Source organism: Peromyscus leucopus, chromosome 5 (assembly GCF_004664715.2).
Source record: "Peromyscus leucopus breed LL Stock chromosome 5, UCI_PerLeu_2.1, whole genome shotgun sequence".
Taxonomy (NCBI): domain Eukaryota; kingdom Metazoa; phylum Chordata; class Mammalia; order Rodentia; family Cricetidae; genus Peromyscus; species Peromyscus leucopus.
Genome location: NC_051067.1, coordinates 138,855,306 through 138,882,926, shown reverse-complemented (window position 1 = coordinate 138,882,926; position 27,621 = coordinate 138,855,306). Strand labels below are relative to the sequence as shown.

The 27,621-nt window shown below is 47.8% G+C and overlaps 2 protein-coding genes across 4 annotated transcripts in view; both read right to left on the bottom strand.

Annotated features, from left to right (window-relative positions):
- Window positions 1-21,706, bottom strand: part of Adhfe1 (alcohol dehydrogenase iron containing 1) — a 34,212-nt gene extending 12,506 nt beyond the window's left edge. Inside the window, exons 1-12 of one of the 3 annotated variants that reach the window (XM_037206409.1) lie at window positions 21,373-21,706; window positions 17,659-17,696; window positions 16,073-16,119; window positions 14,908-14,961; window positions 14,585-14,739; window positions 14,066-14,262; window positions 12,291-12,368; window positions 9,437-9,542; window positions 5,750-5,902; window positions 4,268-4,366; window positions 1,115-1,193; window positions 784-880 (exon numbers count right to left, since the gene is read on the bottom strand). In XM_037206409.1, coding sequence (XP_037062304.1) covers window positions 784-880; window positions 1,115-1,193; window positions 4,268-4,366; window positions 5,750-5,902; window positions 9,437-9,542; window positions 12,291-12,368; window positions 14,066-14,262; window positions 14,585-14,739; window positions 14,908-14,961; window positions 16,073-16,119; window positions 17,659-17,696; window positions 21,373-21,431 — 1,162 coding nt within the window. In that variant the 5' untranslated portion in view covers window positions 21,432-21,706. The remainder of the gene's footprint in view (window positions 1-783; window positions 881-1,114; window positions 1,194-4,267; window positions 4,367-5,749; window positions 5,903-9,436; window positions 9,543-12,290; window positions 12,369-14,065; window positions 14,263-14,584; window positions 14,740-14,907; window positions 14,962-16,072; window positions 16,120-17,658; window positions 17,697-21,372) is intronic. The other 2 variants (XM_028864532.2, XM_028864531.2) reach the window with 2 other exon arrangements.
- An 870-nt stretch (window positions 21,707-22,576) lies between these two features.
- Rrs1 (ribosome biogenesis regulator 1 homolog) lies at window positions 22,577-24,223 on the bottom strand. The gene has a single exon (XM_028864533.2). The coding sequence runs from the start codon at window positions 24,112-24,114 to the stop codon at window positions 23,017-23,019; it is 1,098 nt and encodes a 365-aa protein (XP_028720366.1). The 5' UTR covers window positions 24,115-24,223; the 3' UTR covers window positions 22,577-23,016.
- Window positions 24,224-27,621: the final 3,398 nt, after the last annotated feature.

Below are 27,621 nucleotides of genomic sequence, written 5' to 3'. Positions count from 1 at the left end.
CTTGATTCATTTTATCGGTGACTCAGCAAAGCAAAAGTCAGTGAAGACATTACTTGCATGCCGAGCAATACTTCTATGGCAGTGAAAGCAGAGCAAATAGCATCAGGACAAATAGAATCAGTGTTAGGTTCCATTTTATTACAGATCCTTAGAAGCCTAAAATTATGGTATTTAAATGCTGCCCAGGGCTTTAGCCAGTTGTTAGCAGTTTATCACTGCGCTGCTCCAAAGCAACAGCTTTTGTTATTGTTCCTGGGAAACACTCTGTTGTGGAACATTTGTTTAACTATGTAAAGATGTGTTGCATTTGTTTAACTATGTAAAGATGTGTTGCATTTGTTTAACTATGTAAAGATGTGTTGCTGTTTTACCTTGCCTGCCCAAGGCACCTGATTGGTCTAGTAAAAAGCTGAATGAACCAATAGTGAGGGAGAAGGTATAGGTGGAACTTCTGGGCAGGGAGAGTAAATGGGAGGAGGAATTTAGGCTTGAGGAAGAAAGGAAAGGAGATGCCAGGGAGACGCCAGGGACCAGCTAGCAAGACACAGAGGAAGCAGGAAAGTAGGACATAACAGAATGGAAGGAAGGTAAAAGGCCCCAAGGCAAAATGTAGATGAATAGAAACAGGTTAAACTAAGTTAAAAGAGCTAGTGGGACAAGCCTAAGCTAAGGCCGAGCATTCATAATTACTAATGAATCTCCATGTCTTTGGCGGCCCAAAGAAAATGCCAGCTACAACACTCCGTCTTGGAGGGCCACAGAGGGGTGAGTAATGGCTCATACCTAATATTTCTGCTGTCTCCAGGTGCCGCTCTGGAAACATCTGAGCTGTGAAGGTGAAGACTGCTGGAGATGTGAGCACCACAGAGAGGCCATGGGGCTGGGGAGAGAGGGACAGAAAAGCTTTCTTTCTAATACTCTAGATATGACCAGAATATGCAGAACAGAACTTGCAGTATGGGCTGGGGATGCAGCTTAGTGGCACAGTTCTTGCCAGTATGCATAAGGTCCTGAGTTCCATCCCAGCCCCACCCCCACTAAAAAATGCACTTGTAGAAATTGTGACAATTATAAGATTTAGTTGAGTAATTTATTATTAGATTTTTTTTTTTACCACCAGAGGGTGATCCACATTGTATTCCTTGGCTTTATATGTCTTCACTAACCCTGAAATTGGGTAAGACATGCCATGGCTGGAAGAGAAAAAAAAATCTGTTGACACACAGATGCCAGAAATCAATAACATGGACATTATTATGGGAGTGGCCCCTCTTGTCTCTGGACTGTATTGTATGTATTGTTACCTCACGGAGTTCTCCATGATGCATTTCTTGGATGTAGGGATGTACTGTGATGTACTCCAAGTTTAGTGTGTTCATTAACAAAAACCTCTGAAATGGTCAGACTCCAGTGATCAGAGAGGTGTATGCACTGGATAATGTGCAAGCTGGATCCACTAGCGATCCGTTCCGCAAATAATTGACAGACTATTCCAAATGTTGCATATTAATGGTGCTGAATTATAAAGGACTAGTCTAGCCTATGAAGCTCGGTTAACCAGTTCTATTTAATTGACTTTTCTTTGCCTGCATTTTACCTTTGCAGATTGGTGTACGAGCACAGGGCAGAAGAGGATGTTGGGCGTTCTGCTCTATGGTTCTTTTCTTCATTCCCCTGAGACAGGGTTTTGAACCTAGAGGTAGGCTGGAAGCATCAAGCCTCAGGGGACTCTGCGTCCCATAGTACTGGGGTATAGGTAGCTTTGGCATGCCCAGCTTTAGATTTTTATGTGAGTGCTGGGATCCAAACTCATTCTCCAGCCCACAGTGGGTTTTGCTTTTGCCAGAAAATAGGAACTTTATATTCTCTTGAACTTCTAGTGAACAAATAGGAAAACACCGTAGTTTAATAGATGGTTCAGAATATCAATATTGTAACAAGTTCACATGTAACATTCACAATTAATATTGTAAAAGTGAAATGTTTAACCTGAGCAAAAGGGTCTCATTCTTTTAGTATGGCCTATGAACACTGGAGGATTGCATGCTTATTCAGCAAAAGATTTCACAAGAAGAAATATCTTGATGAATTACATGATTATTTTTCTAAAAGTTCTCAGACATCTTACATGAGATAAATTGGAAGCTCCTGCTTCTCTGAGTGATTGAATACATACTTGACTTTCTTGGAATCAGAAAATTACTGCTTAGTAAGCTTTCAAGAAGTGCTAGGGTTCGTGTAGCTTCCAAAGGCAACTTTGTAGCAATACTTAACATTTCAATTGTTTTCAATAGTTGTCTACTTACAAAATAAAATTATTCACATTATCTTTCCTTCTAGTCACTTTAATGCATATATTTAATTTATAATCATATTGGATGTACAGTTTTTAGATTTTTTCTTCCTGTATTTTTTACTTTGTGTGTTTTGCCTGCATGTATGTTTACGTACCCCCTGCCTGCAGTGCCCATGGAGGCCAGAAGAGAGCATTTGAACATCTGGAACTGGAGTTATAGAGAGCAGTAAACTGCCGTGTGGGTGCTGAGAATTGAACCTGTGACATTTGGAAGAGCAGCTGCTGATCTCCAAAGCGCCGAGCCTCTCTCCAGCCCCTGTGCACCTGTGCGTATAATTTTGTGCAATGCTTTTGTTGCTAATATTCTGTTTGTTTGTTTTAAGACAGTCTCATATAGCCCAGGCTGATTCTGACCTGTCTATGTATGGAGGACTATAAACATGTCTATGTAGGATGACTTTAAAATCCTCCTGCCTATACTCACAGGTGCGAGGAGGACAAGCATGCGCCCCTGTGCCTGGTGTTATATAATAATCTTTGCAAACATTTTCCTATATAAAACTGATTTAAATACTATTCTTAATGACATTATTTTATTATGTACTATATGTTAGGTATTAACTATTGAAAATCAAACATGCATCCAAAATTTTCAACTATACATTACACTTAGGTGAACATCTTTATAGAGAAATCCATTGCCCATATCATGGATATTTATTTAGGCTCAATTCCTAAGAGTGAAACAGTGGGCCAAGGCAGATAAACATTTTCTGGCTCTCGTACATTTCGTATACTTGCTTTGGGTATAATTGATTCATGCTTCTATACCACAGAGCTTGATGATCACCACTGCCTTGCACCCTAGCAAAACCCTATTCAATTTTCAATGTTCTGTTTTTCGATTTTAAAGCACTATATCAATAAAGTTTCAGTCAAAGATTAATGCAGGGCTGTTAACAAAGATTCTGATTGCTCCCTCTCTCCTTTGTATATGAGAGATCAAAGAAAAATCCTGCATTTGAAATTTTACAAATTACAATATATAGCAAGACACAGAAAAATGAGAACCTGCGTCCACTGCTAGTGTGAATGAAAAATGGTATAGGCACTAAAAAAATTAATACAAAATTTCCATAGATCCAGAAATCCCATTCATTTGTACCAAGTAAGAGAAATAAAAATGTGCACACAAAAACGTGTACAGAATATTACTCATAGCAACAAATGTCCACCAACTGATAACAAGTCAAATAAAATGTAGTATCTCAGGCAGGCAGTGGTGGTGCACACCTTAAATCCCAGCAGTCAGGAGGCAGAGGCAGGAGGATCTCTGTGAGTTCGAGGACAGCCTGGTTTACAGAGTGAGTTCCAGGACAGCCAGAACTATACAGAGAAACTCTGTCTTGAAAAAGAAAAGAAAACGTTGCATCTCCATACAGTAGAATATTATTTGGCAGTAAAAAGAAGTGATGTAAGGTCCTAACAGTATCTAAGTATGAAGCATGGTAGATAGAGGACCATGTGCTTTCATGTCTATGATATGCCCCAAGTGGGGAATTCCAGAGATGGAAAGGTGCTCAGTGGTCTCGAAGCTTTGAGGGAGGTGTGTGTGGGCTTTGGTGAGCAGTAGCTGAGGATGTGGGGATTTTTTTTTTTTTTTTTTTTTTTTTACGGGGGTAATAAAATGTTCTAAAACTAAAGGTTGCAGGACTTTGTGCAGAGATTAGAAACCACTGAATTATATATGTTTTAAATGAGTAGACTGTATAGGATATGAATTGCATTTTAAAAGCTGTTATAAGAAACCCATGAACTAATTAACTGAATTCAAATTAAGAAAATATTTGGGAAACCTTAGATTTCTCCGGTGTATAGCATATTGAAAACCTGCCACTTGTCCTGAGTTATGTATATTAAAATTTAGAAGCAGTACCTCAAGTTAAGAAAATAAATTGTATGGTCACTTACCACAGATGAACACCAGCATTTCCAAAGCCGATGCCAGCGAAAGCACTTGCCAAGTGCATACTAGACCTTGCTTCCAGATCATCAGGATTCCTGACAGCCCTGTGAATTAATTATATAAATACAGAGCAACACACTGCCATGAGCATTTTCTTCTGAATAAAGAGCTGCCTTAGGGAAAGGCGAGAAGGGGCCGTCACTCAGTAGGAAGACAGATTAGGCAGGTTACTCAAACAACTTCTGTCTTCTCAATGAAAACTGAAGGCAAACATATTTTTCTCATCAACAGTTTTACTGAGGGCATAATAAATACGCTGTCAGCCCCTCGGCTGGTAGGAAGGTGCCAGGGACGCAAAGCCCTGACCTTGTACTGTGATTGCTGCTCTAGGGAGGTGACCTGGGACTCCCTCTTCCTCGTCTGTCAGCGATCCTGATGGTTGTGAACAGACTGAGTGAACACATTCTCAGAGTGCACCCAGAGCTGTCACCCTAGGCTACCTGCGGGCCAAGCCAGCCTAGACATCTTTCTCTCCGTGACATTGATCCAAATTGAACTGTATGTTCTTTGGTTTTGCTGTTTCGGGAGTCTGTTCCTATTTGTTCTTTCATAAATAATGGCTATAAATATGTATACTTGGATATTTGTATTCTTTTAAAACTGTGAAGATTAGTCAACTTTTAAAATATTTAATTTAAATTTTTGCTTTTAGATGGGAGGTCTTGCTGCCCAGCCCAGGCTAGTCTCAAGTTCCTACTCGAGTGACCCTGAGCCTCAGTCTCCTCTGTAGTCGGGACTCCAGGTGTGGCTGCTACACCCAGTTTCTACCTGTTCTTCCATCTTTTAAAACCTCCCAGGAATCCTTTTACATCTTCTGTCTTTTCTGTCTCCTGAGTGGCTACATTTTTCTCTTGACTTTAATTCATGCACTTTCTCTTGACTTTAATTTCCCATGGGTGACTTCCGTGTGCCTTTGGGGTATAGATGACACAGCCAATACATGCCTGTGTGGCTCTCATTCCTGCTCAGTCTCAAAGACATTTTCCCTCGTCCCAGCTTCACTGCAGTGACTGTTGTCTTGAGTCTGGCTTTGTCGCCCTGGCTGGTTTAGTACTGTGTGGCACAGACTGGCCTCAAACTCATGGCTGTCCTCCTGTGTCAGAGTCCTCTAAGTTCTGGAGTTACAGGTGTGTACCACCATGTCTGGCTAATTTGGGGGCTTCGGTGAGCAAACCTCTTTTTAGTTTATCTGTCTCCTTTACAAATTAGGAGCTTCCGCCGTCTTCCAGAACTGTTGCCTTTTTGAACTGGAGGGACCAGTTTTCACCTGGCTGTCCTCGGATCCCTGCAGAGGTCACTAGTGACTGCCCTGGTGAACAGACCACGTCACCATGTCCCCTCAGTGTGTCAGCATCGGACATGTCAGGTTTTACCGGGGAGCAGCTCATGACCTTCCGTTCCATCTCTTTCTCCTCAGGGTGACATACCTCTTCAGATACTTGGCAACAATCCGCAGTGCATGGACTGCCCAGATGTCACTGATTGGGTTGCTGCCCTGGTAGGCTGGTCGTTGGATGGGGTTGGAAGGGCAGGGGCTCCGCATGTTATAGGGAATGGCAGTGTATGACTCCAGAGCATGGCTGAAGAGAAAGGTTTAAAATACATGCAATGAGTATTGCCTTTCTCGCACTTCATCTCTTGCAAAGCTTATTATTATAACTACATTTAATTTTGTTGTTGTTGTTATTTTGGTTTTTCAAGACAGGATTTCTCTGTATAGCCCTGACTGTCCTGGAGCTCACTCTGTAGACCAGGCTGGCCTCAGACTGAGATCTGCCTGCCTCTGCCTCCTGAGTGCTGGGATTAAAGGTGTGCGCCACCACCACCCAGCCATTTTAAATTCTTGACCTTAAAAAATTGGAGTCTAGGGCTGGAGAGATGGCTCAGAGGTTAAGAACACTGGCTGTTCTTCCAGAGGTCCTGAGTTCAATTCCCAGCACCCACATGGTGGCTCCCAACGATCTGTAATGAGATCTGGCACCCTCTTCTGGCCTGCGGGGATACATGCAAACAGAACATTGTATACATAATAAATAAATAAATCAGGCGGGCGTTGGTGGCACACACCTTTAATCCCAGCACTCGGGAGGCAGAGCCAGGCGGATCTCTGTGAGTTCGAGGCCAGCCTGGGCTACCAAGTGAGTTCCAGGAAAGGCGCAAAGCTACACAGAGAAACCCTGTCTCGAAAAACCAAAAATAAATAAATAAATAAATAAATAAATAAATAAATAAATAAAATAAATCTAAAAAAAAAATTGGAGTCCATTTTTAACGTGCCTTAAACTCAAGGTCGGCTCTTTGGATATTTCAGGGCTGCCCCACCTGCTGGGCTGTGGCTCAGCTGCAGATACAGCTAAAGCCATCGAGTTAACAATGCACGGCGGCCCCAGTGGAACACAAATGTTTTCTGCATGGTATAGTTCCCAGTGTTAGGCAGAGGCTTCACTCTCTCTCCTTCAGAAGCAGGAAAGGCACCTTTTGGACGAATCATTAGGAACTAAGGAAAAAATGCCCTTGGGAGACAGACGCCGTGGTTACGCAGTTCTCCACTGGGACTGCAGGAGATGAGCAAGAATCAACGGTGCAGAGTGGGGGGCCAGAGCAGCATTAGTGGTCGGATCTGAAATGTCCCCCAAAGGGCCAGGTGTTAAAGAAAAGAGGTTCCTAGCCAAAGGCCCTGTTGAGAAGTGGCAAGACTTTTATAGTAGGTGAGGCCCAGTAGAGGGAAATCAGGCCACTGGGGGTACGTTGAAAGGGATGACGGGACCCCGGACTCTCTCTGTCCCTCTTTGTATTCTGACTGCCATGTGTTCTCACCATGATACAGTGTGCCACCACTCAAAACAGTGAGGCCAAGTGACTGTGGACATATCTAACCACAAGCCCAAACCACGCTTTCCTCCTCTTTTCAATTTTTTCAATGAGTTATTTATTTTTATTTTTTCCTGTGCATTGTTGTGTTGGTGTGAATGTGTCACACCCCTGGGAGCTGGAATTCTAGACAGTTGTGAGCTGCCATGTGGGTGCTGGTAATGGAACCCGGGTCCTCTGGAAAAGCAGCCTGTGCTCTTAACCACAGAGCCATCTCTCCAGCCCCAGCTTTTCCTCCTTGTAAGGAGATTATTCCAGATATTTTGTCAGAGTGATGGAAAGCTGGCTACCACAAGGAGGGCTGATGTCTTCCCTGTACCCCACTCCCTCTTTAGACAGTGAGGTCTGGGTCTGAGGCATCCCCTTAGAGGTCACTGGTGGGCCATGGTAGATTTACATACTTTCTGTCTGGGGAGGGTAACTTGATTTCTAAGCAGCTGGGAGACATCTCATCAAATTTCTAATAATATTGAACAGGGTAGAGTCAGACAGTTTTCTAGGCAGCAGAACAGAGTCAGGAACAGACCAGGGGTTAGACAGACGAACGTCACTTCTGGCTCATATGACAGCAGTCAGTACCTGTGACATGACAGTCACATGCCCTGGGGGTAGTGCCAGGGCCCAGAGCAGGGTGGCCCTGTCCTCACCAAGCTCATAGGGCAGTGGGGGAGACAGGCAAACGAGGGGCATGGCGGGGAAAGCCAGGCTCACAAAGCAAGGCTTAGGGCAGTGTCTGTGTGTTGACCAGATAGATCAACGAGCACAGGATAAGATGAGAAGTAGAGCCAGACTGTAACCCCCAAAGTCTGCCCCTAGTGACATATTGCCACCAGCCAGGCTCCACCTCCTCAAGGTTGCATGATCTGGGACCAAGTGTTCGAACACACGAACCTGTGAGGGGCATTCCAGACTCAACCCACAGCACAGACAGAGCTGTGGGTGCATGTTCTGGCAGGTGTGCTGGTCACATTGTAGTCTGGGAGCGTGCGAGAGAGATGGAGAGACGATGGGATGGAGTTGGGGAAGCCCATAAGGCGCCTATGGCGATTGTCTGAGTAAGGCCGAGACTGACTTGAACCGAAGGGGAACAAGAAGCTTGAGGAGACAGACAGGTGTGAGAGAGTCAAGGGGCACAAGAAACCGGATCTGCTGAGTGTGGGCGTGACGAGGGAAGAGGAGCGTTTATACCAAGTCCTGCTCCCGGGGAGATGGTGGATTCAGGAGAAACAGTGGCGCTTGATGATTAAGAGAACTGCTCCGTTTCACTGACTTTCACACGCCACCATTATGAAAAAGGTCCCGCTGAGAACCTTCTAACACGCTGATGTTAAGACGCGGTATTTTGAAACACACTGCTGGGATAAAAAATACACACCATGTACTGATGTTAAGGTATGCTCTGACAGCTGGATGTGGTGAGGCACACCTTTAATCTCAGCACTCAGGAGGCAGAAGCAGATAGATCTCCATGAGTTCGAGGTCAGCCTGGTCTATATTGTGAGTTCTAGGACAGTCAGGGCTAAACAGAGAGACCTTATCTCAAAATTAAAAAAGAAAAAAGGTATTCTGATTTCAAGGACACAAAAATGTGGCAAAATGTTCTTGCCCCAGTGGATGAACCATGGTGGTTTGAGACTTGCTGAAAGTGAAGAACCTGGGGTGCTCCTCCAGGAGACAGGCAATGATGGCCTAGCTCAGGACAGGATCTGTCCTAATATACAGATGTGATCTTGGCACATCACAACCCAAACCGCAGGAGCCACTGGGAGCCTGGGCAAGGTCCTAAGCACTGGAAACCCAATCTCCTTTTCTACTAGTGAGTCTCGCATTGCACCGTGTTGCAGAGGGGATGTATGAGGTACTGAGAGCACACGGCGGTCCTACGCCCTGGAGACACCAGACCCCTTTACTGACCCCCCTGGGGTGAAGCCCTAATCCTTCCCCAGTTTGTGTGGCCATAGAGACAGGTGGTGTAGTCTGGAGATGCTTCATGTCATCTTAAACTGACACTTTATCTGTGCCCCATAGCCAGACGTTGTCTAGGGTGGGGGTGGCCGGTCTGAGGCAGGCTTTTGTCTAATTTGACACATCGTCAACGTCTCCATCTAGGAGAGGGACAGTGACAGCCAATATGACGGGTGCTATACAGTGTTAGTCACTGAAGGCTTATCACTGTACACAGGCCCTCGGGTGGCAAAATGCTGTTCGCAGAGCAGTCCTCTCCAGGGGGCACCGGTACCTACCAAAGGACATCAAAGCCACTGTTGGCCACCACCCGGCAAGGCATGTGGAGCGTGTGCAGAGGGTCCACTAGTCCCAGGGTGGGTTTGAGGGCTCGTGAAGCGATGCCTAAAACATAAGGAATTTTCGTATATTAGAGGTGTGGGCTCCATTAAGCATGAAATAACTTTAGGACAACAAATGTAAAAACAGGAGTATGAGAAAAGACTCATTTTCATTTAGCGATGCAAGAAGCAGTGGAAAGAGATTGGGGGCCAGAACCTATGCTTTCAGTGTGTGCTGGCTGGCCTCCCGGGTCCCAGCAGCCAGGCTGTGCAGCTCTTCCAGCTCCTGGACACTGCCGGACACTGCCGGACACTGCTGGACACTGCTGGACACTGCCGGACACTGCCGGACACTGCTGGACACTGCTGGACACTGCCGGACACTGCTGGACACTGCTGGACACTGCCGGACACTGCTGGACACTGCCGGACACTGCTGGACACTGCTGGACACTGCTGGACACTGCTGGACATTGCCGGACACTGCTGGACACTGCTGGACACTGCCGGCCCTGCTGGACACTGCTGGACACTGCCGGACACTTCCGGACACTGCTGGACACTGCCGGACACTGCCGGCCCTGCTGGACACTGCTGGACACTGCCGGCCCTGCTGGACACTGCTGGACACTGCTGGACACTGCTGGACACTGCCGGCCCTGCTGGACACTGCTGGACACTGCCGGACACTGCCGGACACTGCTGGACACTGCTGGACACTGCTGGACACTGCCGGACACTGCTGGACACTGCCGGACACTGCTGGACACTGCTGGACACTGCCGGACACTGCTGGACACTGCCGGACACTGCTGGACACTGCTGGACACTGCCGGACACTGCTGGACACTGCTGGCCCTGCTGGACACTGCTGGACACTGCCGGACACTGCTGGACACTGCTGGCCCTGCTGGACACTGCTGGACACTGCTGGACACTGCTGGACACTGCCGGACACTGCCGGCCCTGCTGGCCCTGCTGGACATTGCCGGACACTGCCGGCCCTGCTGGACACTGCTGGACACTGCCGGCCCTGCTGGACACTGCTGGACACTGCCGGCCCTGCTGGACACTGCTGGACACTGCCGGACACTGCTGGACACTGCTGGACACTGCCGGACACTGCCGGCCCTGCTGGACACTGCCGGACACTACTGCCCTGCCGGACACTACTGCCCTGCCGGACACTGCCGGACACTACTGCCCTGCCGGACACTGCCGGACACTGCCGGACACTGCCGGACACTGCTGGCCCTGCTGGACACTGCCGGCCCTGCTGGACACTGCTGGACACTGCCGGCCCTGCTGGACACTGCTGGACACTGCCGGACACTGCTGGACACTGCTGGACACTGCTGGACACTGCCGGCCCTGCTGGACACTGCTGGACACTTCTGGCCCTGCTGGACACTGCTGGACACTGCTGGACACTGCCGGCCCTGCTGGCCTTGCTGGACACTGCTGGACACCGCTGGACACTGCTGGACACTGCTGGCCATAGACTACACAGAAACTGACAGGAACTACAAACCAGGGCTTATTTCCTGTTCATGCCACGGGCCATTGTTCTACATCTGGCTACGTGACACTGGACAAGTCACTTAACCACTCAGTTATCCCAAGATTAGGCCTTACACAGGTGTACACGCACGCACACACGCACACACGTGCACACACACACACACACACACACACACACACACACACACACACCACAACAATACTTGAAGCTATAAGAATATGATTAGATAATATGTACATAAGCCTTTTAAAAACCGTAAGGCTGAATTTAAACATTGTTTGTTTTTGTTTTTGTTAACAATGTCAAGGGTCATGTAATTTAATGAAGAAGTTACTCTAAATGTGTAGGTTGAATGTCAGCCTAGTTTGCTACAAACTAAAAAGGCTGGAAGAAGTATATTGAGTCAAATTCAAGGAGAGGGTCATTGCTACCACAGCAGCCAAGGGTCCAGGGGTAGCCCCCAATGACCAGACGACAGAACAGGACAGAAGTGACCTGGGGACGGGTCTGTAGGGCCTGGCTGGGGTGGAACCCGAGGCAGCTTTGTGGTGTTATGGGGATGTCTAGAACCTTGATTGGCCATGTGTATTTGTTAAAACCCACCAAGTAGACTCTTGAAAAGTGTGCATCTTATTGTATAGAATCCTGTTTTGATAAATTGATTTCGAATGTTAAAAAATGTCAGAGTGGAATGATACCCACTTCTCATAGATCCTGACATGGGCAGGAGACTGGCCTATTAAAATTCATGGATCCAGGGCTGGCAAGATGACTCCAAGGCTAAGAGCAATTATTGCTCTTTCAAAGGACCTAAATCAGGTTCCCAGCACCCAGTCAAGTGGCTCCCAGGGCATCTGACACCTTCCAGCCTCCAAAGGCATTCCCTAGCAGTGGAATACATTTACACATACTCATAAATACAAAAAATAGCCGGGCGGTGGTGGCGCACACCTTTAGTCCCAGCACTCGGGAGGCAGAGCCAGGCGGATCTCTGTGAGTTCGAGGCCAGCCTGGGCTACCAAGTGAGTTCTAGGAAAGGCGCAAAGCTACACAGAGAAACCCTGTCTCGAAAAACCAAATACATATATATCAAAATGCATTTTGATAGACTTTTTAGGTAATTCTCAACAAGAAGCTTACCAGCCTATTTTTACATACACTTGGGAAGAGAAAAACGTGTGTTTGAGTTCCCTTAATTCCTTGATTTCTAAATAATGGCACCAGAGACATGGGGGTGAGGTAGAAAGGTGAGAGAGAGAATTTTGAAAGAATTATGAATAAAATTCTTACCAGTTTTTACTTTCAACTGTTCATAGTCAAAAATGGCAACCCCTGTAGTCTCACTGCCAGTTCCTGAGGTAGTTGGAACTTGAACAAAACAATATTAATATTAGATTAATACTTAATTCCACCTCAGAAATAACAAGCGAAGACAGAAAAGGAAGCGTTGCTGATCTCACTGTTTGTCTGACATCTGTATAACATACATGCTAAGGAGTCATGTGATGTCCATGCTTGCTTTAATACAAGTGTGTGTTCTCATCAGCATGTTATATCTGTGGCTACATTAGCATGCATGTATGCAGTCTGTATCTGTGCTTGCATATATATGTTTAACATATATTATGATGTTTGAGTGTACATGCATGCTTAAAATCTTTATCATATCTATCTGTATTAACATGTGGTCCATTTAACATTTACATGGGTTCTACATCTGTTAACATAATATAACATGGCTTCACTAACATATATATATGGTTAACATGCATGTGTGTTTAATATGCATACTATCTGTATATGTACAAATGTGTTTTGTGAATTTATATTGAACATATAATAAAGTGATATACATGTATGGTTAACATGCATGCATATTTAACATGCATGCTGTCTGTATCTGTGCAAACAGGTTTATACATATGTTGTCTATGTCTGCACTTAACATGAAACTGTGTTAAACATATGATCTCTGTCACAACATGCATGTATGATATCTATGTCAGTATTAACATGTGTATGTTAATCATACCTGTGTGGGAAATTAGTGCCATACTAACAGCGAGGAGCTCTGGGAAGCTTGGTTTTCTAGAGCCAGAGACTGAGCTGCCCAGCACCTCCGGCAGGAGTGCTCACACATCCTGTCTCTAAAAGACATCTTTATTCGCTCTTGGCAACAGGCACAGGGCCGAGCTGCTTTTGCTGGGCCCTGTGGTTTTGTAGCTCGGTCAGGTTTCTAAACTTTACTAATCACCTCTCTGTGTGACGCCGACACGGTTTCCCCAGTGCCTTCCATCCGCCAGACTCCAATTACGCTGCTCCCTGCTGATTCCTCATTCAGGTCACAGCAGCTCATCTGCCCTCGACCCCCTCAAGCCCCTGCTGTGGCTGTTTACCCTGGGCCAGAAGGGAGAGCAGGGAGGAAACCTAACCGCTCCCCTGCTCCCGGTTACTGTTTTAACAGCAGAACTTCCGTGAGCAGTGCGCTAACGGCTGTAGAAAAGAGCGAAGAAAAGTCTAGAACATCCCCAGGCCCCCTGTGGAACACTCAAGATACTTTTGATATGGATTTGTGCACTGGGCACATGCGCATGCTGGCCACATGTCCCAGGGAAGACACAAAGCTCCAGGTCAGCTGGAGAGCCATCATGTGGAAGAAAGGCTTGAGCCATTGAGAGAAAACACCAATTGTTCTCCCCAAGCTCCGAGGTGTCTGGGAGATGAGACCAAGCAGATGGGTCTGGGGATCAGGCTGCCAACAGAGGGACCTACCAAGTGTCACCCAGGGTCCCTCCTCCTCCACGCAGTGACACCACGGCCTGATACTGTAAGCCTCCTCCCACTGACCCAAATCATCTGTGTGCAATGACGGAGGCCAGAGTTTTCAATAAGTGAACTGCTGCCTGCTTTGCTCTCTAGTTAATGCACTGGTTTGAAATGAACAAAGCAGAGGTTCTGGAAATGTAGACTTTGAAAGGATCATCTGGCAGAGCAGCACAGTACCCAAGGCCGCCACCTTCTTTTTATCACAGTTGTAAAACGAAGCAAGTGAGCGGAGAGCTTACCTGCAATCATGGGTTTCAGAGGCACAGTCACCGGCTTCCCCTTCCCAATGGGGGCGTTGACATAGTCCAGGAACTCAGAGTCGGGGCTGGACGCATACAGATTGGCAGCTTTACACGTGTCCATGGTGGAGCCCCCACCCACAGCCACATAGGCGTCAAAGGCTCCCTTTTTGGCAAATTCAATCGCATCCATGAAGCTTAGAGAATAGAAAACAAAAGAACATTATTCTATATTAAAAAAAAAATACACTGTCATGCTGTTAAGTAAAGCCTGGGACAAATTTTCAATGCAGCCATTTTCTTTTTTTTTGGTTTTTCGAGACAGGGTTTCTCTGTGTAGCTTTGCACCTTTCCTGGATCTCTCTCGCTCTGTAGCCCAGGCTGGCCTCGAACTCACAGAGATCCACCTGCCTCTGCCTTCTGAGTGCTGGGATTAGAGGCGTGCGCCACCACCTCCCGGCCAATGCAGCCATTTTTGTTGGCTTCTGCTTAAGTAACTCAAGCACACTAAGACCTTACCTTCTGTCTGTGGGCTCCACCCTCACGTCGTCATAAACCTGGAAGCTGATGCCATTCTTCACTAGGGAATCCATAACTATTTGTACAGGAGGGAGCTGGGAGAGGTTCTTGTCTGTCATCAAGCAAACATTCTTAGCTCCCATATTCTGCAGATCCTATAATAAAAATGAACTCAGTGTTATTGACTACAAACACCACTGGGCTAGATACTTGGGCAAGTTTAATGCGATCTTTAAGAAGAACAAAGGATTTGACTGTTGTCCATTAACGCTGGTGTTTACAAGACACAATGCTTGGAGGCTGCAGACGCCTCCAATACTTGCCATGCCCACTTCCTTCGTAACCCCTGCTCCATATCTAATGTTTGAAACAGCCATCTGAAACGAGAAAAAGATTCAGTGGATTAGAGTTGGCCAGTGTATCTCTGAAAACCAGAGGTGATGCCTTGATGTTCAGAGAATCAATCATATGCTCTGCAGCACCGACCTCTAGCTCCCCAGCCTCCTGGCTTCCGGCTTCTTTGAGCAAACCGGGGCTCCAGATGTACTGAAATTGTACATTTGTCTTTCCCCAATACCCAACAAATTCCCATTGTTTCTTCAGCTGTCAACATCTGTCCTCCTGAACCCCCACATCGAAATTAACTCTCAAATTTCTTACTTTCCAATTTAACTGTCTGTTCCGTAGCTTTTACCCCTTTATTTATCCAGCCCTCGTGTGCATCTGTACACATCCATGTAGCCTCCCACCCACCACCACCACTGAGAGGTGCTCTGTTGAAGGCCTCCTGCTGGACGCCAATGAAACCGGAGAGGCACGAGCTTCTGAGTTTACACACAAAAGCAGAGCCTTCACACTAAGGCACACAGGCCACTTTTCAATTCCAGAATGAAACAAAACAGTCATGGTTTGCTTGATTCATGTTATGAAACTCTTTAAAATGGGGGTTTGAACAATCCAGGAGGCTCACCTGGATCTCTGTCACTCTCAAATGATCTGAAAACCACCACACATTTCTCAAGTCTCAGCAATCATGAGGGGCTGAGTGAGGCTGGGCCTTCAGAAGTGGCTTCGGCTGTCAGAGGCCCCGAGTGAACTAATTTATCACTCTAAACTAGGGGGCCAGGGAGTTAAACAAACAATTAAAGCAATTACGTAATTAGTATGGCACTTTACTCTTCTTCCAAAAGATGACTTCTTTTGTTAAGTAAGGCCCGGGGCAAATTTTCAGAGACTCGATATACAGCACACAGAATTCAGTCTGTAGAACTGGGAGTCTGTCATATTTTAATAGCTATATAAAAGACAGTGTTTTGAACATTCTTCCTGTTTCCAGACTACATTCCACCATTGTGCACATTGCTGCCCAGTGCCTGATCTGAATGAGGCTGCAGAACGCCAGTTAACAACAGATTTCAAACGAACACTGACGCATCAGCAAATGCTGTGCGCCACCCATAAAAGAAAGAGTGAGTCGATGAAACCTACCTCAAATGCATATTCTGTTGTTTTTCCAGAAGGTGAGAATCCGGGGGCTGGAAGTGAAGAGTAACATCAGAGCATGCACCAAAAAATAAGCCCAAATAATAGTGTTTTTGATAATAAAATCCAGCAGTAAACATAAACATCTTCCTAAAACCTTACCTCAAAGCACACCTTTTTGGCATTTCATGGTTGTACATAAAATATAGATCAATATTTACAAAACAGTACTGAAAACTGATTTCTAAAATTTCTGTATAAAGCTAGTTGTTATTTGGGGGCAATAAGGGGCCATCAATAAATTTAATATTTAAAAAAGTTATTGTTGTGTGTGCATGATGCCTGTGTGTACGGCAGCAGTGTGTACCACAGCAAGCATGTGGAGGTCAGAGGGCAATTTTGTGGAGTTGATCCACGTGTGTGCCAATTCTGGGGCTCCAGCTCAGGTCACTGGGCTTACATGGTTAAATGTCCTCATCACTGAACCACCTTCCTGGATGCTTATCTTCCCTTTTAATCTACTCATCTATAATCAGTTCTGGTCAGCCACAAGATCAAGGGACGTCAACAGCATCACGTGCACTGCCCAGTTTTTGCTGTCAACGAGACCTGAACTAGACGCCACCACCGCCATGTTGTTCCCTGAGGGCAAAGGCGTCACCCTATCCAAAGCCAGCTTTCTCTGACTCCTCTAAGGCTCTGCAGACATTCTTGCTATAGTGTTTCTGCTTCTGCTGCTGAAGTTTAGGTCAAACAGTACTTTGGGGTTTTCTTTTTCTAAGCCATTCCCCAAGCAGAAAAAAAGCCAAAAAAGTTTAGCACAAAAGAAAATTCTGCCTGTTTTCCCAAGGGCCTTAAAGGCTGGTTCCACTTCATGGCTGGTGGTTAGAGGCCCCATCTGCCCCAGGGGGTTGGGGGGCACCTCTTCTGGAGCAGGAGAAGGCCTTGGTCACTGACCTCTCTCCTTCGCTCCTCATCAGGCCTGCTGTGCCCTCCCTCTGCTCAGGAGCAGGCATGGCTGACCTCTCTCTCCTTGCCTCTCTCTTCATAGCTTACCTCCTTCCAAGAAGAAAATTTATAATTCATGTGTCAATAATTCATGTGACATCCTGGCGACAGGCGAAAGCTACCGCGAACTATTAGGGACCATGGGGTCTGACAAGGATTAAGGTGGTGAGAGCTGAAAACTTTTGTTATTATTTTTAATTGTTAAGAAATAGATTATTTTTAAAATGTATATAGGCCAGATTTTTTCTTCTAGCAATCACCTTACTTTAGCTTTTAGAGTTGTCTTTTAACCCAAAAGCCTTGTTCCTGAAGAACCTAAACATTCTTAAAGTATCATAAGTGCGTTTTCAGTTTTGAAAAACATTGTATTTCAAATTGAAAGCATAAATAGCATGAAATATCGTGCACATAGCGATCGTGGCACACTTGGAGCTTGTATTATCAGTTTCCCAGTGAGAGAAGCTATTTTCACCAGCCTCCCTCCACGTGCCTTGATTTCCCTTCTCCACACTTGACCCAAATGTACCACCCACGCTAGTGATAGGAAGCAAAACCGGCTGATGAAGTAACTCAGGTTACGTTACCTTGGGAGTAAGTATGAGAATGTGTCGGGCACTGGCATCTGGGGAAAAGAAAAAAGGAAAACATAAATAGAAACCGGAAACCAAAAGTGAAAGCCTTAAAGTACTCTTACACTGCATTCTAGTCCTGAGACTGAACGGGGTCGCAGCTGGCAGAGTAGCGAACAGAAGCAACAGAAACAACAAACTCAAGATAACCCCGGAGACAAAAGCCAGCCCACCACCGTCTTGTCAGCCCAGACAATCCTTGTCGAGAGGGTATTTGTTCAAGCGATGTCCAGCAAGGCCTGCATGCAGCAGCTCTGAGGAGCATGCGGCAGGCACACACTGATGGGGTCCTGGATTCATGAGGCTCCAGCCATGACAGGTCAGGGGCTTTGACTGAACCACGAGGCTCTTCCCACTCAGCTCTCAGCCCTGGGAACTTTCTACGTGATCCTCTCACATCTTCAAGGTATCCAGTTTATCTTCAAACTGGCTCTGCACTGGCGCTCCGGGAAGCTCTGAGACCACTGGCCTCCCTGGTCAGCTACTCACGCCCCAGGCTGGTCCTGTCTCTATAGCACGCACACCCAGCACATCCTCCTTCCTGAAGCCCTGCGTCCCGGCACTTTCCACATGTTCTTTCCTGGAGATTTCTCTTCCTTCCCTGCCACATCCCCTACTTCTTGGACAGTCCCTCCTGGTTTCAATGTCTCCTGTTCATTTGTTTCTCTTTATGGCTCGGAGAACCTTGCCTCAGCGGGGTGTCGGCAAATACTTGACTGCATAGCCTCCTCCCCACCGCGCCAAAATTCAAATCTGGAGTTCCCACCCAAGGAGGGAAAAGGTAAAGGAGGAAAAGGGTGGTCACTACTCCCAAGGCTCTCGGGATCGCAGCACTTCCCGGGGTCCAGACAAATTATAAAGCAAGGCTGCCACCTAGTGGCCACCTGCTTCCTGCAGGGCCAGGAACGTGGCCAGGCTTACAGCTTGCTCTTTCCGGCACTCAACCTTCTAAGGACAAGAGAAGTGAAGGGAAAGAAAGACACGAAATCAGCGCTGAGGGCATGGCTGCCTCTTAGCGCTATTCGTGTTGAGTTCTAAGACCAATGAACTCACATGTGACCCTTCGCTGAGGTTCCTGCTTGGTCCTCTCTTCCTTCTGAGGTTGCCCACCTGTGCTGATTTCCCCAGCTCCCTCCTCACTGTCCTTCCTGTCCTATCAAGAGATTCGTGTCTGAACCCCCCAGGCTTGCTCATCCGTTGGTTCTCCCCCTGGCCTACATTTACAGGCTGTTTCCTTCCGTCCAGCACACCCCTTGGTCCCTGAAATCAAGTCACAGCTTTCAGCGGGGACCCTTACTTTGGTTCTGGAGCCTTTCGCATAGGCGTGTGAGCCCTGGCAGTCTTAACCAGGCTCAGCTGCTTGTCCTCAATAGGCCAAGGAGAGTCAAGAGAGTCCAATGGGGCAGCACTGGAAAGGGGGCTCCAGTGATCCCCCAAATTCATCATCCAGGATCCAGATGTAGGGTACAGGTTTAAATGGGGGCGGACAGACGGCTCATCAGTTAAGGGCATGTACGGTTCTTCCAGAGGGTCCCGGTGGGCAGGCAGCACTTTCTTTGGGTTCCAAGATTCCCTGCTGTCACTTCTGTGACCTGGGCGGTGCCTTCTGCTCCTCCCTCTCTCTGCCACTCCTTACACGTTCCGTTCGCTCCTGGGCTGCCTTCAGCCCTGTGACCCTGCTTTCTCCCTTACGCTTCAGTCGCACGTACCAAGGCCCCCGACAGCTCCCCACGCGCCTCTCAGCCTTCCCACGGCCTGCTCCACTGTCATCTCTCATTGGGATGTTCACTAGTTTCCAAAGTGGTTTCGGGCTGCACCTCTGTAGCTCTAGACCCCAGCGTGGTCGGGGGTGGGGTGTCCCCAATGACCCCATTGCTTCAAAGCTGCTTCCGGGGCCAATCAAGTGCAGACCCAGCCCTGCCCGCTTGGCCCCTCATCGCTGGCTTTCTCCTCATCGCTGGGCTTGCTCAGTTCTGGCTTTCTCCTCATCGCTGGGCTTGCTCAGCTCTGGCTTTCTCCTCATCGCTGGGCTTGCTCAGCTCTGGCTTTCTCCTCATCGCTGGCTTTCTCCTCATCGCTGGGCTTGCTCAGCTCTGGGTTTTAGCTCCTGAAAAATGAACCATCTTTCCTTTCTCCTCCCTCTCTCCCTCCCACATCAGGAACTTGGCCCTAGTTATTTCCCTGCTTGGAATCCACCTTCCTTTTCTTCCCATCTCTTTTCTTCTAGATAAGTGTGTTCTCTCCTGTCCGTTCTGGGGTGGTCTTCTGAGGCCCCAGGGAGGAACCCTTTCTCTGTGGCCTGATGGGCCGCACTTCCAGAGGACTTGGCTTTGATTCCCAGCACCCACAGGTGGCTCACAATCCTCTGTAACATCAGGTCCAGGGAATCAAATGCCCTCTTTTATCCTCTCCAGGCACACAATAGATGCACAGACATACAACCAGGCAGGCAAGGCACCCATATACGTAAGATCACCTGCTTCAAAACTCATTCCCCACTTCCTTTTCCACCCCACTTCCCACTGGCATTCTGTGCTGATGTAACTGCATCCCATGCGGTTGTTCCAAACACGTTCTGGGTGACATTGGTTCTAAGGGATATGGTTGTTATTAAGTATGAATGCACAGGTTTACACAAAAGAATGCACTTATTCCTATTGCAGGACTCCTCAAAGCACTTTACAGATCGACACAAATGTCAATACAGTAAGTAGCTCCCCACATTTATTTGGCCATGGAATTATTGTATCACCAGGCACTTGGTACGTGAGGCATGAGGCTTTAGTAGCCTTCTGTTATTCATAGAACATAACTTACCATTTTACCATAGGCCGGGGGGTCGGAGGGGGGGGGACGGACAAGGATCGCAAAGCCAAAGTTCGACCTATGCTCTGCCATTGCTTAGCCACGGGCACTGAACACATTATTTCCATGTTTTTCTCATGCTAGAGCATAGTAATCAGTATGCTGGAGTTATCAGAAAGCTTATTTACTGCTACCAACAGTTCATGTGCAGTGTATGCTACCTAGTATGCGCCAGCTGTTTTCCTTTCCTGTCTCAGTCCTTACCGCCTCCTAGGAAGGCCGGCTCAGACTCCACTTTTGGGCCCTGGACCGACAACCGTTCCTCTCTGGTGTGGCTCTCCTCTGCCAGAATTCCTCCCCAGTCCCTCTCCTTTCCCGTCTCCCAAGACTGTGGACTTTCACATTTTCTTAGCCTTTCTGGAGGGAATCAGGTCGGGGAGGGTAACTGCTTGTGGTCTTTTCCCTTTTGGAGCTCATCTGCTGAGATAAGCTACAGGTGTCTATGCCCTTAACTAGATTCCTGAGTAGCGTGTGCTGTCCAGCCTTCTGTTGTATGCTCAGAGAAGAGCAGCCTCTGCACAGGTCCAGTACACACGCGTTGCTGTGATATTGTCTCAGCCAAGTGCCACTTGCATGCCACACTGCGTGGGACCAGGCCGGCTTCTCTGGGGCTGTTTCTTTAACGCTAGCTGTCCACACTGTTCCAACCTGTCCTACCATGGTTTCAGGCCCCGCACAGCCCACCGCGTACTGTGGTGCTGCTTTCCTGAATTCTGCAAGTATTCGGATTCCGACTGCCTGCCCGGAGGGGCGCACCCGGGGGTTGCCCAGCCCCGTGGCATCCTCGGTGCCGCCTGTACTCACGCTGTGCTTTGCAGGTGCCTCAGCAAGTGTGCGACCCGAGCGCGTGCAGCTGCAGCCATGGCAGGTCTCCTTGGCCTCCGCCTGCTCCACCCCCACGGCCGGCCAATCCTGGCAGCTGGACACCAAGAGGCAAACTTGTCTCTGACTGGCTCTGCAAGGTCACCTGACCCAGCTTTAGCCCATTTTCCAGGAATCAGAACCAGGACAACTGCCCCAGCTGCCAACTCAGAAATTGCCTCAAGACTCCACAGTCTTGTGTACACCTTAAAACCAGAGCTGTGTCTCAAAACAAAAAAGCCTACAACCGACCAATCAAAGCAAGTCTTTGAAAGTTAAGCTCTCTGTGAACAGGTTCGCTTTTGAGAAAGTTCTCCAGATGAATACTTAGAACTGTGAACCCCCAGGGCTCTGGAACCAGTGGAAGGGGTCTCTAAAGATGGCCAGGTCCAAGGAACTTAGAACATTATCCAAAGCCAGTAACAACCGAGTATTATGAAATGATTTGAGCTTTCCTTGCATTTTCTAAAGTAACCTTATAAATATGAAACATAAAAAAGTACCTACAGCCCAACTCCCAGTTCCAAACCTGCTGTTATTGACAGATAGAGAGCAGGGGTGGCCACCCGATTTACAGAAAACACCCCTCCCTCAATCCTGGATTTGCTATTAATAATTTTCAGGAGATATTTATGCAAAGATAAGTTTATTAAGATCAAAATAAGACAGTGATAATGGAAAACACCCAGGACAGCAATAACCATAAACTCTCGTGCTGGGTGAGCGCGCTCATTTATAATACCAGCACTTGGCGGACAGACACAAGGCCTCAACTTCCGGGTCAGCCCAGGCCAGCCCAGGCCAGCCCAGGCTAAAAACTAAAACCCAAGTCAGCTAAACAAAAACCACCGGTTATCAACAAAGTGACAAGTATTTTCTGGAGCGACAAGGTTAATTATCATTGTATACTATGGTTCCAAATTACCATGTAAAGCAACGTTGTTCATTTGGCCAAACGCATCACCTTCACAAACAGCAGAGTACTGTGATTTTAATACTATGGTTCGCGCCAAAAGAACTTCGGAGTTTTCCGAATACAAGTGGCCTTCCTGTAACTACTTTGTGTTTTTTCCAGCACACCCTATATTGGCACCCAGGTCATGGGCTTCACGTACAACTTCTCCCGACAATAAAGTTAAAAGGGACGCCAGGTACCGACATACTTTTATTAAGTAACCTTTACAACACTTGTAAACCGCAGGTAGACTTGGTTTTTCCCATTCTCCCTGCTTTGATAAATACACAAGCTCTGTTACAAAAATAATGCAAAAATGTTGACACCAATCTACTGTGCCCCAGAAATCTGATCAACTCATACCGAGTATCCAAAGTCAAGATAAAAAAGGCAGGCGGTTAACTTACTCCCGATTCTGACCATATTATTTCTCAAAATATGCCCTTAATTTCCAGCCAGTGTCTCTGTTGTGGGGAAAAGATTTATTCGTAGTCCAGCACCGACTCTCCCGAGGGGAGGCAAACCGGTCCCTTTAATCTATTGCTCACCCCCTGCGCCAGCCTGCGGTGCGCTCAACTTGACCCTTAGTTCAGACAGTCCTGGCTCTGCAGAACAGGTCTGCAAAGAAACCCCTACTTCCTCCTCTTCCCACCTTGGTGCGGCACCCCTTTCTTCTTGCCGCCGAAAGCGGGAGGCCGGGAATGCTTCTTGCCTCCCAGGCCTCCTTTCCTCTTCTCTCCCTGGCCCGGCGGACCACCTTTTCTCTTGTTCGAAGGTCCCTGCCGGCCCCCCTTTCTCTTGCCCTTCTGGCCCATTTTCCTCCTCTTGGCGGCCTCTTCTTGGTCCTCCTCCCTCATCTGCTTGTTGGTGGCCCTCGTCACGTCCAGCTGAGGCTTCTTGCTGTTCATGACTCGAAGTAGCTCCAACTGGTGCTTCTTCTCGGCTGCAAAGTCCCCAAAGAGGGGCTGAAACTTCCTCTTCTTGCCGGTGCCCCGGGGCGCCTTCTCCTTGGGGAGGCGCTCCTGGAAGCGCCCCACCGAAGCGGTGGAGACCTTGGCCACCTGCATGGCGCGACCCAGCTCCTCCTTACTCTGGTGTCCCGTGGGGTGCAGGCCGGCCGCGCTGGGCACCTGCGCCTTGTGCGCCCGGGCCAGGTTGCGCAGCCGGTTCAGCTCGTTCTTGGCCACGCGCTCCTTCTTGGCCTGAATCCGCTTGGCGAACTGGTCTTCCATGGGGTCGGCGCCCCCGGGCACCTCGATCAGCCACTCCTTGGTGTCGTCCCGGGCTCGCCGGTAGCCCCAGCGGCGCCGCCACTGGCCGCTCACCTCGTCCCACACGAGGTTGGTCTTCTTCTTGGGGCGGATGCCCTTGAGGCGGGCGAACTGCTGCCAGCGGGTGGGCGGCCGCGGCCGGGGCAGCGGCTTCTCGCGGGGCAGGCGGGTGGCGGGCTCCGGCAGGCGCGCCACCACCGCCTCCTGCACGCGCTCGGTCGGCAGCTGCCAGAGCCGGTTGATGAGCAGCTGCGTGTTGTCCCGCGCCAGGGCCCGCAGCTCGGCCTCGGGCGAGGGCCCGGCCTGGCGCAGCACCGTCGGGGGGTTGCGGTCCGAAGCCAGCAGGTGGCCCAGGTCGAACTCCAGCTCCAGCTCCTTGTGCACCGTGATGCGCCGCAGCTTCTCCGCCTCCTCCTGCTCCGCCTTGGCCAGCAGCTCCTCCACGCTCGGGCCTTCCATGGCTCCCCAACTCCGGGCAGCAGCAGGAAGGAGCTCCGCCACCGCGGCAGCGCCGAAGTAGCCGGCAGCCACGTGCGGACGTCCGGACTCGTCACCCGGAAGATCGGTGTCCACTTCCGGGTTACCCGGAACCGGCTCCCCGTTGGGCCGCTGGGGAAAGGCCGGCAGGGGGCGGCATTGGAGAGCTGATGGGTTTGGAGGCGGGACCTGGGCTCGTGACCGGATGTGGACCGGACAGGCGCTGGGCCCGGCTGGGACTACGTTTCCCAGCATGCTGCGGGGCGGGGGCGGTCGCTGTAGGACGCGGGCTGCTCAAACTCCTGGGGCTGCAGGAATCGCAGCTTCCGGGTGGAGCGTGCCTAGCGCTGTCTGCGGGTGGAAGCATTACTAAAGCGTTTGACTGATCACCTCGTCCTGGGGCGGGGCAGTTGTTCTCCCGTGTTCAGGGTGTGAGCGGAGCAGATCCCACGAATGTACTTAGAGGCAGGTACAGAAGAGTGTTCTGTGATTTAGCAGGCTGGCAGGTAGGCCGTGCTGAGCGGTGCAAGCGTCCACGGCCCCCAGGTTGCTGAGGACTCGCCCTCTTCTCTGGGCAGAACGCTGAACTTTGCAGGTTTCATGGCCTGGGCTCCGATTCTGGCTGTGCTACTGTTGGATCCTAGGATATTTATTTAGGCCTGAAAGATCATGGGAGATGGAGTCTCTGATAGTACTTCGTATCCAGGACTGTTTTAAAGCCAAATGGGTTGAGAAGCTTTAAAGAAGGCTTACGAGTCAGTGAAAAACAAATGGCAGTTTTCATTCAATAGGAAGCTGAGGCGGTGTTATAGCCTGTCTCAGTTTACTGCCATTGACTTTGATAGGTTGTTTTACCTCAGTCCTGTTCATACGCTGGTAAATGTGATTCCTTAATTCGTAACAGGCACACAGGAAGGGTTCAGATGAGATAAGCTGTCGTTTCCACTAAATCTGGCCAAAGCAAACTTTTGCATATAACAGAGTCATGGTTATTCTTGGTCCTGTATGCTTATCATCTGGCTTCAAGTCACTCTGAAAAATTCTGTCAGAACAGTCCTCTTCAGACTTGCTTCTAACCCCACTCTTTCCATTTCAGCTCTCTCCAGAGCTTTAGGAATTTTCCTCAAGAAAGCCAAAACGAGATGCAGGGCAGAAAGAACAGCTCTTAAGAGTTTCGTGACAGTTTTGTGAAATTTCTCATGCACAGATGTGAAGAGAGGTTTCTGTTTTTTGTTCCAACCTCACCCCAAAGAGGGACAAGAGGGCTAAAGACCTAAAATGAATACCCTTCGCTGGCTCTCAGTTGGCCAGTACAACTAGCTCTTAAGGCAATTCATCAGTCTTTACTCTCCCATTTTAAAGTGTTAAACTAAGTAATTTACTTGTGTAGATGGGCATATGTGTGCTGTTGCCCATATGTGGAGGTCAGAGGACAATTTGCCTTGGGTGCTGGGATTGAACTCGGGTTGTCAGGTTTGGCAGCAAGTGCCTTTACCCAGTAAGCCATCTTGTTAGCCCTTGCGTTTTCTTTTTTTCTTTTTTAGTTTTTCGAGACAGGGTTTCTCTGTGTAGCTTTGCACCCTTCCTGGATCTTGCTCTGTATCCCAGGCTGGCCTTGAACTCACAGAGATCCACTTGCCTCTGCCTCCCGAGTGCTGGGATTAAAGGCATGCACCTGGCTTAGCCCTTGCTTTTTCAATGCTGATCAGTTTTCTCTCTTTTTGATGGGGGGAGATTATTAAGGATGATCCAGCCAGTTTTCAATTCTGCAGTGAACATTGTTTTTTTTTTCCTCTGTGAATATTTTTGTCCAAGAAATTCAGTATACCAGTTAATTTGATAAAATATTAGCTAAGGGCTCTTAAACTACTTAAATTGTTTGCACATGGCTCACTTTTACTGATTTGTAATTTTAAGTTGGAGGTACTTCAATGAAGAATTTTTTAAATTAAATTTTTGTGCGTCCTGTGTGTATGCATGTGGGCATGTGTGTGTCTGTGGGCTATAGGACAACGGCTCTCAACCTTCCTAATTCTGTGACCCTTTAACACAGTTCCTCATGTTGTGGTGACCCCCAACCATAAAATTATTTTCATTGCTACTTCATGACTGTACTTTTCCTACTGTTATGAACTGTAATGTAAAATCTGTGTTTTCTGATGGTCTTAGGTGACCCCTGTGAAAGGGACATTTGACCCCCAGAGGGATAATGACCCACAGGTTGAGAACCACTGCCTTAGGAGGGCACTGTTTTGCTCTGTGAGTTTCCACTTTATTCTCCTGAGACAGGATCTCTCACTGAACCTGGATCTACACTAGTGACCAGCAGACCCGAGGATCCTCCTGTGTACGCCCCCCACAGCTCTGAGGTTACAGCCACACACAGCCACACTGACGTTTAAGTCAGGTCTGAGTATTTGGAGTCAGGTCTTCATGTTTGTACCACAAATGCTCTTACCCATAAGCCATCTCTCCAGCCCTACTTTTGAAAAATTTCTTAGTCATGACAAAATTTGCTTCAGTTTTAGTCAGAAACCTTACTAAAAATCCATTATTTTAAAAAGAAACCCCAAAGGCGTCTCTGTTAGATTTTGTGTAGTTTGTGGAGAAGCAGAGAGAGCAGCTACCAGACACTGCACCTTTCTCGACAGCGAACTTTGAACACTGCAACTGAGTCTGCTTGTTCTGCTGTCTGGAAAGGCTTAATAGTCTTTGTTTTCTAAAAATTGTTCAATGAAGCTTTCTGCACTTGCCGTACTCATCACCACCTGTAAGATGATTTTCTTATTCATAAAACACCGTATCCCAAGAGAATGAGATTTGTGTTCACTTTGAGATGTTACTTTAGAAGGAGGTTAATTCATAGATGAGAAATTCATGTATAAAGAAAAGCTGTAGTTCTAGAATTTTAGAGGTGTTTGTACTCAATGTAGCCAATAAGATAGAAAATTTAGGTCTACTTACTAAATATTTTTAACTGCATTTAAATTTATGAAAGCAAGATTACATTGAGCAAGAAGTCCTAACTGGTTATGGTTGTATGTTTATAATCTGTGCATGCAGGAGGATTCTGAATTCTGAGGCCGGTCTCGACTATATAGCTGTCTCTAACTAAATAAACAAATAGCCTTCGTGGTGTGTGTGTGTGTGTGTGTGTGAGAGAGAGAGAGAGAGAGAGGGGGGGGGATCTTATTATGTAGCCCTCACTAGACTGGAACTCACTGTATAGACTAGACTGGCCTTAAACTCACAGAGTTCTCTGCTTTCTGAGTGTTGGGATTTAAAAAGTGTGTGCCACCATACATAGCAACACTTTACTCTTTTAAAAGAGTTGATTCACTTAAGATCCAGCAATTGAGTCCTCAGTAACTTTGTCTTAAGGAAAACAATGTTCAGTTTTCATTATACTTGCGGGCCCTGTCTGAGTATATATTAATCCTGGCAATTGAAGTTTCAATTTTTCTCCCAAATGTTCTGTGCTGCCACATT

Excerpts from the sequence above, each read along its gene's own strand:
- Rrs1 (XM_028864533.2), bottom strand. The coding sequence starts at position 24,114 with ATGGAAGGCCCGAGCGTGGAGGAGCTGCTGGCCAAGGCGGAGCAGGAG.